At 38.0% G+C, this 16,132-nt stretch overlaps 2 protein-coding genes across 2 annotated transcripts; both read left to right on the forward strand.

The window, feature by feature from the left end:
* Positions 1–1,766: 1,766 nt before the first annotated feature.
* Positions 1,767–9,628, forward strand: LOC131333045 (protein EMBRYONIC FLOWER 1). Its single transcript, XM_058367354.1, has 6 exons — positions 1,767–2,092; positions 3,476–3,653; positions 4,470–4,891; positions 4,998–5,093; positions 5,179–6,509; positions 7,555–9,628. Exons 2-6 carry the CDS (start codon positions 3,490–3,492, stop codon positions 9,085–9,087), a joined length of 3,546 nt encoding a protein of 1,181 aa, XP_058223337.1. The 5' UTR covers positions 1,767–2,092; positions 3,476–3,489; the 3' UTR covers positions 9,088–9,628.
* A 1,199-nt stretch (positions 9,629–10,827) lies between these two features.
* On the forward strand, positions 10,828–15,702 carry LOC131332804 (uncharacterized). Its single transcript, XM_058367102.1, has 3 exons — positions 10,828–10,894; positions 14,701–14,791; positions 15,204–15,702. Exons 1-3 carry the CDS (start codon positions 10,828–10,830, stop codon positions 15,538–15,540), a joined length of 495 nt encoding a protein of 164 aa, XP_058223085.1. The 3' UTR covers positions 15,541–15,702.
* Positions 15,703–16,132: the final 430 nt, after the last annotated feature.

Below are 16,132 nucleotides of genomic sequence, written 5' to 3' on the forward strand. Positions count from 1 at the left end.
TTCCGGAACAAAAAATAAGTGCTTATTTTTTAAGAAGGCAATTTCAAGCTAAAAAATTATGGGCTTATTAAAATCAAAAAATATGCAATATGAATCTTATTTGGAAGATCTCGATGAGGTCTTTTATACGCAAAAAAAATTTAAAAAATATTTTTCATTTACTTTATTTTTGAGTTTGAAAATGTGAAATAAGCTGCTTATTTTTTAAAAAGGTTTCTGGATCGGAACCTAAGTCCGATTTGTGGAAAAAGACTTCCATTGGATGGAAATCCTAAACCCTCTGATTGGGCTGTCGGAATCCTTGAATTGAACAGGACGTATGTTTAGCCATTCCCGAGCTGGCCAGTTGTTTGTATTTAGTACATCAGGGTTAGGGTTATCAACTCGTCCCCACTTTACCTTCCTCATTTATTAGTACCACACAAATTTAGGGTTCCAAAACGAATCTCCAACCCACGCGCCACAGACGACACGTGTATACACGAACCAATGGAAACCGTTTTTAGTGCGTAGAGCATATCCACCGACCTGACAAGACTGCGACAATTAAACTAATCGCGTGAATGCAACGCGTGGGAATAGTGTTTGACTAGGGTTTTGAGTGGGTGGTGATAAGAGCCGCACCACATTGCCTCGTTGGCTCTCTCCCATTCGTCCCCATATCTGCCCCCTCTTCTCTCCTCCCCCTCTCTCTCTCCATTTTACTGGAGTATCTATAATAATAAAATATTACTATATTAGGGCAATACACTGACCCCACATGCATGGTAGCATTATGAAAAATTATTGTGTGCCCCGACCCCTGACCATATATGCATATGATGCTCATAGATTTGTGAATAGATAATTTTGGAGTACGGTGCCCCAGGTTAATACTTATTACTTTGATGACTATTTTGTAATTCACCCGTTCGAGAGTGGATGAATATTATCCACCTTAAGTGATATATATATATATATATATATATATATATATATATATCAAGGCTCACTACGACGAAGCTCTTCAATTTTTAAAATTATGAGTTACTTAAAATTTATGACAAAAAATCATTTTATCCAATGATGCTCAAACGATACTCACTTTGTTACAAGATATTGAGTATTTCGTATACAAAGAACCGATTGATTTGATTAAATGTTAATCCTTATGATCTAATTTAGCTAATTAATAATAGGAGTATGACAATTAAAAAATCTTATTTTAGAGAAAAATAGTTCTGATTATTAAAATAAGACTTGGGGTGAGTTTCAAAAAAAAAAAGAAAGAAATTCTGCTACTGGAGCCAACGATGATTGCAACGGGGGCTCACTTCAGGCCTTGCATAGATGACGCGAGCCGTTCAATAAATTTTATGGAAAAATCGAGTAGACTCATGAAAAATCAGCTCAATCCGATACGGGTAGGTGCTCGATCTAATTTTTCATTTTTTCATTCAGATTTTGGATCCATGAAAAAATGGAAGATTAGATCGAATACCTACACATATCGGATTGAGTTGATTTTTCACGAGACCCACTTATTCTTTTATAATTATTGAACAATTCGAATCATCCATGGAAATCCAGAGTAGGTCTCGCGTGCCCGTTCTTTCGTCAATTTTCTTAGCTTTTTCGAGAAAAGGAGTGGGTAATGTTCACACGTACGGTATATGATGTACATGAACATACATGAAACCCTAGTCAAAACACTCACATGAATGACGTACATACATACAGATATGAGATGGCCATATAGCATAGATATGGACTCCTTTTATTACAACAAAGCCGATAAAAATACTCTCTCTCATCACTCTCTCCACAACCATTTCTCTCTCCTCCCTCTTTCTCTCTCTACATATACAGTGTTTTTCTCTCTCTTCTTTTTTGCTTTTTCCTAAGCCTACAGCTAGGGTTTTGTCCAGATAGCGCACTCAAATTCCGCCCTATCGGCTGTGAATCTCTCCATGAGGATCACACCTCTAGCTTCGTCAACTTGTACTTCAACTGATGATAGTGTTTCTCGGAGTGGCCGTGGAGAATCCAAGTGAAGCTTAGTGAGAGAAAGAGAGAGTTGCTCATTTCGATCTGGGTATCGATATAAACTAAGGTATTTTCTTTGGATCTTTGAAATGGGTTTTCGGTTATCTTTATTGGGTCTGAACTAGTTTTAGCTGATTTCAGCTCACTTCTCTTTTCTCTTAATCATTTCCATTTTTGATGAAGTTTTAATGTGAATCGTACGTTAGAAATTCGTTGAGCAATTACTCTATTCCTTTACTGGTTTTAATTTCGTGCGGCTGTCTCTATCATTTTGTGATACGTCTCGGACTGATCTTGATTGCTTTCTTTTGTTTTGATTGGGTTTTATATGTTGAATTCTTTTGGGTACAAACCCTAATTTCTGTTTTGTGGAAATGATGTGTATGTTTGTGGAATACCGATTTAATCTTTTTTCAGTTGTGGGATGAGTTGATTTTTCACTTCTGGGGTCTATCTTTAATTAATAATACGTGGACTCAAGTACTTTGGTTTTTTATTTTCCTGATTTAAAGAAGTATCTTTTCTCATGAAATGAAACCCTAACTGTTTGCCAAACATTATCGTATGAGTGGATCCAGAGAAAAGGCCCAAAACATTGGTTGGGTTGTCTTTAGATGAAGTAAGTATTGACTATGTATGGACTTCCTTTTGTTTCTTTTCAAAGAGAAGTAACCCACTAGGGTTTCTAATACAGTAGTTCATTAGATTTAGTGCTGCCTTATATAAGTTCTGTAAGTTTTTTTTCGTTGGTTTAATTGTTATTCTATGAGGCAGATATCATTAGTAAGCGTATTTAATTAGTTTGTGCTTCATCTAGTATGCAATATATTGTTTAACTTCAGTTTTCCTTACTGCTTATGGAATGAAACCTTACCTTTTCTTTTTGGTACTTAAAGCTTGTACTTATTTTTACCTTAGTAGTTTGAGCTCTTTATGTTTGTTTGGTATTCTTACTTATTGTTCTAGCATATGAGTGACTTGTTTTATGAATCTATGATCTCAATCATTAGGTATTGTGTTTGCATTGGAGATTTAAAAAGAAGTTTCAACACTTTGATTTGAGTTCTTTCTTTGACATGGTAAATCCAAAGTAGTTTCACACTGTGATGTGGATCATTTGGTAATGTTGTAATGGAGGATGTTAAGATAATCATCAGAGATGTCATATACTATTTCCACGTTCCAAGTCATTGATCAATTATTAGGATTCATGTAACTAGAATTGATTCAAATAATATTGTTTCACTTCAGTCTTGGTGTTAATGGATTGAAACCTAACGTTTCGTTTTGGTACTTTAGCATGAACTTGTGATTCACTTTTGAAGTTGAGGCCTACAGATGCCTATATCTGATGTTTGATATCCTAAATCATTGTTCTAGCATGTGGTTGACTTGATTATCAATTCCTGTTGTTGATTGTTGTTTGCATTTGAGATTTGATAGATTTTAGTCCATTCTTCTGACATGGAGAGGAGTGTTTTGGTGGAAGAAAATCATCAACGAAGCAATTCTACTCCCATTTCCAAGTCATCGGGATCAATTATCAGGATTGACGCGATATCTATAGAACTTGCCAGTGCTATGGAGAACAATCGCGAGGCGAGCAAGTGTGAGCATTTTTCTATACGGTAAGCCTTGTACCGACTATTTTGGATTACTCTTTCTTGGTATCAGAAACTATTTTTCAGTTATCATACATATCTCAAGTTCTTTCCCTTCTATAGGGCTTTGCCAAAGTATCCCCAAGTCTCTTTGAACTGATTTTGGTGTGTGCATGCTGATGATATCTACCAATAGGATCTAGTTATGCATGCAAGTGATATGAGAACTATGTAGACTGAGTAATTTCATTATTCTCAATCTTTTCATTAACTTTCTCTCGTTTTGTTTGTTTTCCTTTTTGTTCGTTTTGAAGACAGACAATAGCGTTCATTTCCCACGGTTCTTGTTTCCTTACAATGTGATATTGGCTGGTTTATTTATGGCATATTGCAGTGGTTTTCTACTTGTCCTAGCTGTCTTTAAGCTTGAAGGGCAAGATATTTTTCACATTTGATTATTTTTGGTCGATCATATATTGGACTTTATTTCTGCACGAATTAGACGATACGTGGAATGGAGTCACATTTGATGTAGTGCTTGAGTGCTTCAACAGTGAGCTCTATAATAACTCAAACAGCTAAGTTGGTTTTCTATACTGTTATATTCTAAGAAAGAAAGTCAGACAACTGGAGCAGTTTTTGTGTGAACTGCTGCCAATTTAATCGCAACACGCTCGTTCTACATAGCTGGCTATCTTCTTCTTCTTCTTCTTCCATGGAAGTTCTTGACTAATTTTCTCTATTGTGACTGCAGTGGATATACTGCTGACTGTTTTTGTTGTTGTACTTCTTTTATTTTTTCTGTTATAAGTTCTTCACAAATTTCCTGTTCTGTGTATGCAGTGGATATGCTGCTGAAATGCGGAAAAAAGACATTAGTGTTTGCTTGCCATTTCCTTTTGATGGTAACCAAAATAAGTTAGAGGAGCAACCAAACATGCTTCCTCCCTTGCATGTTGCCAAATTCAGATGGTGGCGCTGCCAAAATTGCCTGAGGGAGATTGGTGGTACAAGTGTTGCAGAAGAAACTGGAATTGTTTGTGATCAGTTTCAAACTGGAGTTATAGCCGCAAGCACTTGTCCTCACATATTCCCTAATGGTACAGCAATGGTGCTCTCAGATTTGCAGATATCTCCAGATCCGGGGCATTTAGCAGGAAGGAAAAGTGATGGCAATAATTCTGGCAATAAAGATGAAATTCGTCTTTCATCATGTTGTTATAACAAAGAAAAGAAACATGAAATTGGATGTGCAGCTGTTGTTGGTAAAGCCTCTGCCTGATTAGTTCTGTATTGATCCCATTTAAAATTAAGCACCATTTAGTTTCATGTGTCTCTATCTATGTGATTTTTTATCCCGTTTTCTCCCAGGTAATGGGAATGGTGCAAGAACTGATGTGGATCCAATGCATGATTTACCAGCATCTAATCCGTGGTCTATTCAAGAAAGGCATGCAAATGGCCCAAGTAATTGACATCTTTCTTTGGCAACTGCTTTGTATTGATTAGTGTAGATGCCACTTGTTTAGTAATTCTCTGATTCTTGAAACAGATGAATTTGTATCAAATGCCCATGGTTTTATGGAACTTTGTGCACCAAACTACAGAATTCACGCTTCTGCTGATCTCAAGAATCCTGAACATATGGCTAGAAAATCATCTGAAATCCGTCAAATGGGGACACTGGCTTCTTATGATGGTGAGCAGAGAATTGCATCAATGGCTCCTCATGGTATGAACTTTTCTAAGGGGCAAACAGGCAAACGTCCTTCCCTTGACCTGGAAGAAAATGATGAGATCTTGGCTGAAACTGTTCATCGTGATCAGCACATGGATAGCCCAAGTCTTTCGACACGGCAAAGAACTCGAAAAGTGCGTCTTTTGGCAGAGTTGTTGGGTTCGAAAAGGAACTCTGAAAATGATCGGATTAGAACAGAAGGTGGTCCTTCTTGTGGAATACCCACTATGTCTTCTGGGTTAGATACAGTTTCGTCTCTTCGTGATCACTTGGCTGTCCAAGGAAGTATTAGGAAGCATTTCGAGGATCCTAAAGGTAAAAGAAAGATATCTTTAGACAAAGAAGGGAAATCACCCCAGGATTTGATCTGCTCGAGCAAACTGACCAAAAAAGCCAGGGTTTTCAAGGAAGGTTCAGAAATTACTAACAGGAGAATTGACGGAAATCCTACACAAAGTGAAAAGAAAAACAAGAAAATTCCACTCGAGGGCGGTTATTCTCCCTCAATGCCTCAAGGAGGGGTTATGCGGAAAATAAACCCATTCAAAATTGGAGGTGTGGGAAAATATTCTGCTGCTTCTGATGGCGGTGTGTCCCAATCAGCGCATAATACATCCATGACCAAGAGCAGAATAAAACCCTATTTTAGAAGTTCTCTGTCCCCACAAGAACCCGAGGGAAACGGTATTTTGTGTAAGAAGAAAAACAAACAAGTTGGAGCAGGGAAGGCTTCTTTAGTGCCTAAGAGGACCAGCTTGCTTGGAGAAAGTTCAATCATGAGAAAATGTTTAGGTATCAAGGAGACTGAATCCTCAGCTCAGATTTCAATTGGTGGAAAAGGTCCGGATCTCTCCCTTAACAGCTTGGTGGTGGCGCACCGAAATGAAAAAGGTGGAGACGGGAGTGATTTGTTATTGCCCCTGCGGAAGGACACTCCAAGAGGTGATACTCAGCAGAGGAATGCTCTTATGCATATTGGAGAGTCAAGTGCATCTCAAAAATCTGCACCAGACCAATTTTTCAGGAAAGGATTACTTTGCGATCTCAATGAGAATATCGCTGCAAATAGAATGTCCCCCTTGCGTGAGATGCAAAATCTTGGTCCTTGGGTTGAAAATGGCAGTTTTTCTCGTCATCAACACTTGGTATATTTCTCTCTTTACTATTAAGTTCTTAGCTTTAAATTTCTCCACCAGAGATGAATACATACAATTAGTGCAATTATTAACTTGACTGGAGCTTAGTGTACTATCGAGCGTGAACTCCGTATTGGGCTGAAATACTGACACATATAGCTCATTGAGTTGCAATTACAAAATTTGTTTGTACAAGTTATTCTACTGATGTTTGAAGACTGTTATCTACAAAGGAACAAACATACGATTTTGGCTAAGATAAAATTTTTTCTATCCCCATAGTTAGACAAACCTCGCATAAGTAAAAATTGGAGAACCTCTAAGTATTTGGTTTCTTAGTAATTTGTTTCAAATCTTTTCATAATATTGTGATTTTATTTTCTTTTTCTTGCACAATTTTTGCTTCCCACAAGAAAATGAGCGAGTTCCATGTAATTGAAACTCTGTTACAGTTGAGCTATATCATCCAGAATATGTTTTAGGATGTATTTCCATCACTGAGATGGGATATTGAGTTTCTGATGAGAAACTGGAGTAGGTCCTGCAAATTGCAATTTGCACACAAAAATTGGAACAGCTGCTGACCATTTTTTTTTATTTGCAGCGAACTCTAGTTATCAGCCCATATAGTTTCCAGTTTACACAGTTGTAGACAATGATGTCTTCGCTGGGACTAGATCTGGAAGCAGTTGTTCGCATAACCGAGTTATTTTTTCCTAATGTAGTTGCTCATGTCATATTAATAGGTGCAGTGATGATTGATTCATGCATTCATAAAGCCAATGATACATAGAGTTCCCTTGCTGTGGTACTTGTATTGTTGTTGGTGCAGTGCAGTGCAATGCGCGCGCACGCGTATATATATATATATATATATATGTATTGGTGCAAGTTTTCGTATGTTTATACTTCTCTATGTATGTGAATCTCTCTATCTTTTGGTTTTCTTCTTTCAGTTTTCATGGTACTTCTGCGAGATAACTTTAACTGAGCTCCTGTGATTCCATGTTCGAGAGTACAGAAAACTTGATGAAAGTTAATCTTCCTTTTCCAGGATTTTTCTGGTACTCAAAGGACTGAAGAAGTTAATGAACAAGGAAATGATGACATTCCAATGGAAATAGTTGAACTCCTGGCAAGAAATCAGTATGAACGGTATCGCCATGAGACGGAAAGAAACTTTTTCTTCCCAAAACACACCAAGGACAAAAGGGACACTGAGCTAATGGGTTTTGCTCGAGTACATGGGAATGGGATGCTAACATCGTTACCGGAAGATAAATGCCGCGTGACAAATCCTGTTTCTGGTATGGGTATTGTTAGAACAAGTGAGAATGTGGGACCTATCAAACGAAATCCGAGCAATTGTTTCTCTGAAACCCATGGGAATAATTTCAATTTCGGACAGTCAGAGCGAAATTCTGCCTTTGCAGGGTTTAGTGCATTTTCGAAGTACAAAGAGAAGCAAACAGGTGGAGTCCAAACATCTGATTCTGTTCGAACCAGGAACCCACAAAATTGCAACTGGAAAGGTAGCCCTAATGAATCACGACAGGGTGAAGAAGCAGGGCCAAATCACATGGCTTTTGGTTTCGACATTCCTCAAATGCATGCACCTCAATCAAGTAGCTTTGAATTTCATCCACAATTCCCTAAACTACCGCTTGAAGGGAAAAGAATGATTGGGGATCATGATCTCAACTTTATGAAACCAAATGCCAATGACCTTGAAAAGCAGAAAAGGAATTCCCATTCAGAATCCATCAGAAGGGAAACTGCCGAATACCCGTTTGTTAACAAGCATAGGGGATTTGACCTTAACGAAAAGGTGCCAGGGTCTCTGGATCTGAATTCCAATGAAACCATACCCGCCATGCAATTACTAAGCCTCATGGACGCTGGGGTCCAGTCAACTTCAGCTTTCAGTGTGGATGGAAGCCCTAAGCTTTTCACCAAACCTTTCTTTCCTTGTCCAAACCACCCAAAAGTCCTTGAGAAACCTCTGTTTGCTTACGATCACCATTCCAACCGAGGGCCTGGGGCATATAATGATATCCCAAGAAACCCGCCTTCTCCTTTTTATGGTAGAAACATTGCAGAGAAATCTTGTGAGTGTCCGCCTGCTGTTCCTGCTGTTGCTGCATTTGTTTCTCCATTTCAAACTGAGGGAAGCTTTAAAAGAGGTGCTGGTTTTACAAAGTCTGAAGAGCGAGGAAAAGCACTTATGCACCATAGAGGCCCTAAATCACAAAAATCTGGAAGCACAAGTGGTGTTTTGCGAACAAGTTGCCAGTCTAATCCAGTTCAGAATAAGCAGAAAGGGATCATTTATCCCTCTAATACTAATTTCATGGATTTGGAGGCTAATTACATGACTGGGACTGTTTACCCCATGAGAGGCATTTCTAAGGATGGAATCTGCACTCTCAACAAAAACCCAGCTGACTTTAGCATACCAGAAGCAGGAAACGTTTACATGATTAGTGGAAAAGATGTCAAATTTGGAAAGAAGGGTTATTCTAAAGGTGGATCAGGATTGAATACTGGGGACGGGCGAAAGAGACAGAGAGTTACAAAGCTCAAGTGACGGAAAAGAAATTTACAACATCATCTGTCGGGAAATACCCACATGCCAAAGCTGTGCTCCGAAACTTCTATCATCTTCAATATGTGGCGAGTACACCTCTTTCATTAAAATAAGGTTCTAGGGATTTATTCCTTTAAAGTCCAACACCCAAGAAGACTTTGTGGAATTTCCAGTTTGGGCTTTGTTTGGTTTTATTTTCAGCAGGTGAAGTTTTAAGGCTCCTTCCATTCCCGAAATAACAGAAAATCTCATAGACTATATTGATGTTCAGACAGAGGACGCCAGTTCAATTCCGGAGACTTGACCATTCGGCTCTGAATCTTGACAAGCTTGTTTCTTGTCCAAGTTGAGAAATTACAGGCACCTGTACTGCCTGCAGTTCCATATTTGGTTTGAACTTGTATAAATAAATTTCACATGTATATACGAATTTGATTTCTGCGTGTTTGTGTCCTATGGATTGGACAATAAACTAAAAATCCCTGACATTGCCCCTCGGTCTGAGGTTTCAATAATCTTAGATAGTCGTTTTGTTGGTACAGATTAGTTTGCAGTTTCCTTGATGGATGTTCTTCCCATGACAGAATAGGCACCAAAATAAAGGATATGAGCACGTTATTGGCATACATATCAGTATTGTAATTTGACGATATCATAGGGTATCGGTAACAGGTACCCCAGTTCGTGGTTGTATTGGTCGGCAAGTAAGTAAATAACGTTTCGGAGGTCCAAAATCCTATAACGTATAGGCCAATACTATATACGATTTCTTGCTATTTGCAGCCCTTGTGCCAGCCAAGCAAAAAAAAAACCGTTGTAGGTTTCTCGGGCGACCGGGGGCAGCACAGGTTGGGATCACTGAAAGAATCTCTCCACCATACTGGGGGAAGTCTCGTGGTATGGTATGATGCTTGTGGCCGGAGATTCCTGGGAAGGAGTGTCTGTCTATATGGGTAACCCAATGTGCGTGAAGCTATCATTGGACCAAAAATGGCAATGCGGATTATTTGGGGTACTCTTTGCATAAGACAGGACAAATTAACCTGCATATTCTGCACATTAATTTTCAGCCGTTTTGATTGCTTAAACAGCTAGATATGTGCATGCATGCATCCTAGCTAGCTATTATTATTCTGATTCATTTCATATATAAGCCCTTTTGAGACAAGGAAACATGGGTTTTCGTGAATTCAATTACTATTGTGCATTGCAGATTAATCCTGTTAAATTAGGCTCTATTTGGTTTTGGGATTTGTTGGGGCCGGGAAAAGAGAAAGAAGAGGGGAAGCTAGCTAGGTTGTAGATACATATTGGAAATGTTTGTTTGTTTGAATATATATATACTTTACGCGCGGCGGCAGCGGCGGCGTAGGAGGAGGAGCCTTGTCTGCACCCTCAGGTTTAATGCTTTTGTAGGCTCACAATTGTCGGCAAACGTACTGGATTTGAGCCAGTAGTACGTGACGTGCTGTTGATTGGCCGGATACGACCACTTGAGTTCACTTCACTGCCTTATACTACTACTACTACTACTCACTAATATATTATGTGGACACAGGTTCTAAATGCATAGTTTATCAAAGACTTTAAAATCAGCTATAAACATTACAATCTTAAGGTAAAGTCTACTGACTCGTTAGTGTTAAAATTATTTTCCCAGGTTCATATGACATGCTACACTGCTAAAACTTTCATAAAATAAAGATATTGTTGCATCCCGTTTGATTCTATTTTGGCACAATGTGGGGTTTCCCCTTGAAGGATGAGACGAGGGAAGAGAAATTAGTTGACTTCGGTGAGGTGGAAGGTTTCGCAAAGTCAAATTTGCTATAAAAAAACAAAAATATAACAGTAAGTTTGACTACTTGGAAGAGAGTTTTTTTGTCAGTTTTTGGGGTCCAAGTTTGACATTGACAAGGAATTTGATATGCATGGGACTTAAACTTAACTGTATGGTGTTCTAATGATGTTACAGCTATATCTTAAAGCATTTATTAATTCCTTCATCCACTTTTGTTAATTTATAAGCATGATCTGATGAACCATATGCAATAGGGTATATTCCTAAACAAAATTTTGCATTGGGACATGTAGACCTTACCCAAAAGGAATTTGAAACAAAATTTCATAAGAAAGAAGCCGCAGGAAGCCTCTATATATATATATATATATATATATATATATATATCTATCTCGATTGTCCATCTCAGCGGTTGATGTTATGAATTCAAAAAGAAAAATCTCCCGACAAAAATCTATTCTTCTAAAAAAAAAAAAAGTTTTTCAACAAATTAAACTACACCGTTAAAGTTAATTTTGAATGGTCAAGATTACAGACTGATTTGCACTACTCCAAAAGCAGACCGCAAAGAAGTTAGATTCCTAAAGAATATACTTCCAAAAATGTTCACTCCATAATAGGACATTAAATCATGTCAAGGGAGAGCTCAAGCATATATACTTGGCTACTATCTTTCTATACCGGCGCCGGCCTATGGTACGTTAACATTTGCGCTACATAAGAAACTTCTTTCTTTGAGGCCTATGCTTAACTGGACTTGTCTCGTCCATCCTTCACTAATTGTACTGAGCAGTAAAGTTGGTTGATCGACAAAATCCTGAGTGTACTCAAGGATACTATAGAAATCTAAGGGGTAGTCTAGCTGTTAAGTTGCGCGCGATGGAATCATGAACCTTTCATGTTCCCTGTAGTAGATGGGATCAATCGAATTGGACTTTAATGGACATACATTAAATTAAGGATGAAAAAAAGGGTTTTAATTTTAGGAAGTGGATGTATAATAAGCACTGAAGATAATTAATTTGGGTTTGAATCACTAAATAGTACACTCCTACACAAAGTGGATGTACCATGCACGTACAGTACGTAATTAACTACTCCGATATACTACTCCACTGTAGTAACCGAAATTGCCCTAAATGGCTGGTCTCCTTGATTTGATCATCACTATCGGAAAACGTGCTCCAGCTTTCCTCGCAACTCCTGTAATATCGAGTCACTCGTTATATAAGGGAGTGTGTGTATATATATACAGTAAGCTTCTAATGCGGATCTCCATATCCAAGCAAGTGCGGACCATCCTATTTCTTCCCCTTTTTCGATTGAATTTTGATGATCCGAGCCGTTCAATGTGTTCAGAACGTAATTTTAAAAGTAGCCACGAGAAATCGGCAAAAAAAATGACCGGGAAAGGTTTGATTTGAGCAGTTTTTATTTGAACCGTTCAATAAAAAATAAACAAAAACTACTCGAATGAAGTCCTTCCCGGTTTTTTTTTTTGCCGATTTCTCTCGAATACCCTTAAAATCACGTTCTAAATACATTGAGCGGCTCGAATAATAGAAATTCGATCGGAAAAGAGGAGGTCCACACTTTGCTTGGATGCGGAGGTCCGCATTAGAAGCTTACACACTCTCTCTCTCTCTCTCTCTATATATATATATATATATATATATATATATATATATATATATATATATATATATATATATTAGAGGAATTTTCAAGTGAGGGATCCCTCATTTTGTTAAAATGAAGGATTTTCATTTCTCGATCAAATTTTGAAAATTCGAACCGTTCAATGTGTGCAGAACGTAATTTTAAGGGTCCTCGCGAGAAATCAGCAAAAAAAATGACCGGGAAGGGCGTCATCCGAGCAGTTTTTTTTGAACCGTTCAATGAAAACTGCTCGGATGAAGCTCTTCCCGGTCATTTTTTTTCCTGATTTCTCGCGGAGACCCTTAAAATCACGTTCTGATCACTTTGAGCGGCTCGGATCATCGAAATTCAATCTGGAATGGGAGTCCCACATTTTAATAAAATAAGGGATCCCTCACCGGAACCTAACTCTATATATATATACCAGTGCTTACCCGTGCCAACGGCACTACGCACTCCGGTTGGAATTGCACGTACCTATGGCACTTGCTAGCTAGTGGTTCAAACACTAAATCAATTTATTAGTGTGTAGTATGTAATCTTTTTCTTAGTGGCACGAAAGAGAATTACACATGCTTACGGTACTCCCCCAATTAAACTTTTAAGCTAGTTACAAAAAATTATCAATTTGCTTATGGAATCCCAATAAATACCAAGTAAAAAAGTTAAAATAGTACTACTATGGATCCCCCACCTCATCTATTATACTCATTTACAAAAAAAGAAGAAGAACATATTAGAACCCATAAATCAAAAACCTCAATGTAACTTTAATCACTAATAGTTATCAAACACCATAAATTAACCATATAAAGAGTAAAAAAAAATTAGTTCGGACCACGAGAAAAAAACTGGCTATCGAAAAAAGCTACAAAGAACTCAGGCTTTGGTTGAAATACCTAAGTGTAAGCGATCACCGGAGGCATAGTGCTTGTCCGTGCCTACGGCACTACCACTCCGATCGGAATTGGCTCAATTTGCTAAAAATTATGTACCCATAGAATTACTATTTTGAAATTCAATTTCTGCCAAGAATTGCATCAATTTCTACTCATGCAGACACGAGCAACCCAATGATAATAGAACAAGGAAGGGAGAAAAAGAAGGGTCTAAAAACACATGGACCTGGGCGCGGACTATACTACTAAACTATCATTCAAAACGGAACGTCAAGAGGAGTCAAAATAACAAAACTCGATTATGTGTAACATTTAACAACACACATACCCACCCACACCAAAAAAATCACCCAAATTTCTTGAACATTTAGAACATGCACAAATTCCACTCGGAACAGCAGTTATATTGAAATTTAAATACTACTTGCACCCTGAAAAGAAACAAGCACCAAAAACTTTCCCAAAAAAATCCCGAAGGAATGTTTCACACGACTTTCAAAAAATGGTTTCTTTGTTAGACCCATTACATTAGCTTTCTTGGCCCAGCTTTTCACGCAACTTTCTTCAACCAGCTTCGTTGGAATATATAAAAAATCCCAAAGAAATGTTTCTTTTTTTTTTTTTATAATCGAAATGAATGTTTATTGGCCCAACTTCTGACGAAATTTGTAGATGATAGGAGAGAGAGAGAGAGAGAGAGAGAGAGAGAGAGAGAGAGAGAGAGAGAGAGAGAGAGAGAGAGAGAGCCCAAACGACAGGAGTTGGAAATTTTTTTTTTTTTATCATGCCAACAACAGAAGTTGTGTAAAAAAAGAGATGTCATTTTTATGAAATATTTGAAAGATTGTGGGCACTTTCTTAAGAGAGTTGGAAAGCACATGTCAACCCTTAGATCAAACAAATCTGAGCCGTTGTAACAACTTGTCTCCACACCCTTCTGTTTTATAATATATATATATATATATATATATATATATATATATATATATATATACAGTTCCCATCTTAAGCGGACGTCCTTATTTAACCAAAATGCGGACTTTTCGTTTAAGCCGTTGGATCTCATCCAACGGCTGTGATAAAAGGGAACGAATTCGCGGGTTAAAAGAAGATGGGTCGGGTAAAAAGACCACGCGGGTCGCTCCAATCAAACACGGGTCTCTCTTCCTCTACCGTACGACTTCGGCTTCTGCAATTTCAAACACACACAGCGATAGAGAGAGAAAGAGCGAAGAGAGAAGAAGAGACGCGAAGAGAGAAGAAGAGACACGAACACGAACGGAAGCAGGAGAAGATCGAAGAGACGAAGTACAAGAAGGTCGAAAAGGAAGACACGATCGAAAAGGTATCTCTCTCTCTGTCTGTTTGAATCTCTGTCTCTCTGTCTGTTAATGTTAGGGTTTTTTGTGTGAACTCAAACAGAGACCACGAAAAGGAAGACGAGATGAACAAATCGAACCCATGCTTTCCTAATTTACCCACGCTTTCCTAATTTTTCAATCTATTCCCCTTCTTCGACCTAATTTTTCAGTCTATTCCCTTTTTCTAATTTTTCAGTTTATTCCCCTTTCCTAATTTTTTAGCCATAATCAAAATCAAGTCCGCATTTTTTTTTTACTGTAATCTAGCTTCCTGCAATGTCATTGTTCTGTAATTTTTTTTTTTTTTGAGTTAGGGTCTTTTTTTTTTACTTAGGGTTTTTTTTTTAGTTAGGATTTTTTTTCGAGAAAATCAACTCAGCATTTCTTTTTTTCCAGTGTTGTAGCTTGGCAATGCAACTACAGTGACTGTTTGATGAGAGGAAACACACACTTTATTGTCCCTTCGGAAAGATTTGAACTCTTACGAGATTCGAAACAATTCATTATGACCTACACCTACGGCACTCACACTGCAAAGCACACGTTCTGTAAGGTGTGTGGCATAACCTCGTTTTACACTCGTCGATCAAATCCAGATGGGGTAGCTGTTACATTTAGGTGTGTTGATCTTGGAACACTAACCCATGTTGAGATTAAGCAATTTGATGGACAAAATTGGGATGACTCATATAATCTGACTGGCATTTCATTGTGTTCAAAAGAGGGGAAATGAGATCCCGCAGACAAATTTTCCGTGTCTTTTAAATTCCAGGTTGAATACTTCTGCTGAGATCAAAATCTTGCCTTATGAGCAAAGACTGATTGATCAATTTGGGTGTAATTTCTGGATAAAATTTCTTTTTCCTGTTGTTTTTGTCTATGAATTTTGTGTGGTTTTAGAATGGAAGATTCACTAGGCTTGGAAAGATTCACAAAAGCTGCACTATTTCTTTGTATCATCAGAAATTTGGGTTTATTTGCTTATGAATTTGATGTTTTTATCTAGGAATGGCAGAAAAGAGGTTCTATTACGTTGTTTTTATTGGAAAAGTCCCCGGAATCTATGAAAGTTGGATAGCTTGTAGCGAACAAGTAACTCGCTTCTCTGGGGCTGTATTTAAAAAGTATCCGTCATTGGAAGAGGCAAAAAATGCTTGGAGTGTGTTTGTTGAATCTCATTCCAATGTGCAAATGCCGTCTCCTCAACTTGGTCAACTTCCCACCGATTATCCACCGTTGCTCGTACCTATGCAAGCAAATATGGATGGCCAAGCTCCTTACAAGCTGCCGAAACTTTGTGTGTACATTGCAATGTTCTTACTTGG

This window comes from Rhododendron vialii, chromosome 7a (assembly GCF_030253575.1).
Source record: "Rhododendron vialii isolate Sample 1 chromosome 7a, ASM3025357v1".
NCBI classification, from domain to species: Eukaryota; Viridiplantae; Streptophyta; class Magnoliopsida; order Ericales; family Ericaceae; genus Rhododendron; species Rhododendron vialii.

Bases quoted from the DNA above. Each gene is read 5' to 3' on its own strand.
- LOC131333045 (XM_058367354.1), top strand. From the start codon at position 3,490: ATGGAGAGGAGTGTTTTGGTGGAAGAAAATCATCAACGAAGCAATTCT. The intron at 3,654-4,469 runs GTAAGCCTTGTA...CTGTGTATGCAG, and splicing joins TGTGAGCATTTTTCTATACG to TGGATATGCTGCTGAAATGC. The intron at 6,510-7,554 runs GTATATTTCTCT...TTCCTTTTCCAG, and splicing joins TTTCTCGTCATCAACACTTG to GATTTTTCTGGTACTCAAAG.
- LOC131332804 (XM_058367102.1), top strand. From the start codon at position 10,828: ATGTGGGGTTTCCCCTTGAAGGATGAGACGAGGGAAGAGAAATTAGTT. The intron at 10,895-14,700 runs GTTTCGCAAAGT...AGAGACGCGAAG, and splicing joins TGACTTCGGTGAGGTGGAAG to AGAGAAGAAGAGACACGAAC. The intron at 14,792-15,203 runs GTATCTCTCTCT...CTTTTTTTCCAG, and splicing joins AGGAAGACACGATCGAAAAG to TGTTGTAGCTTGGCAATGCA.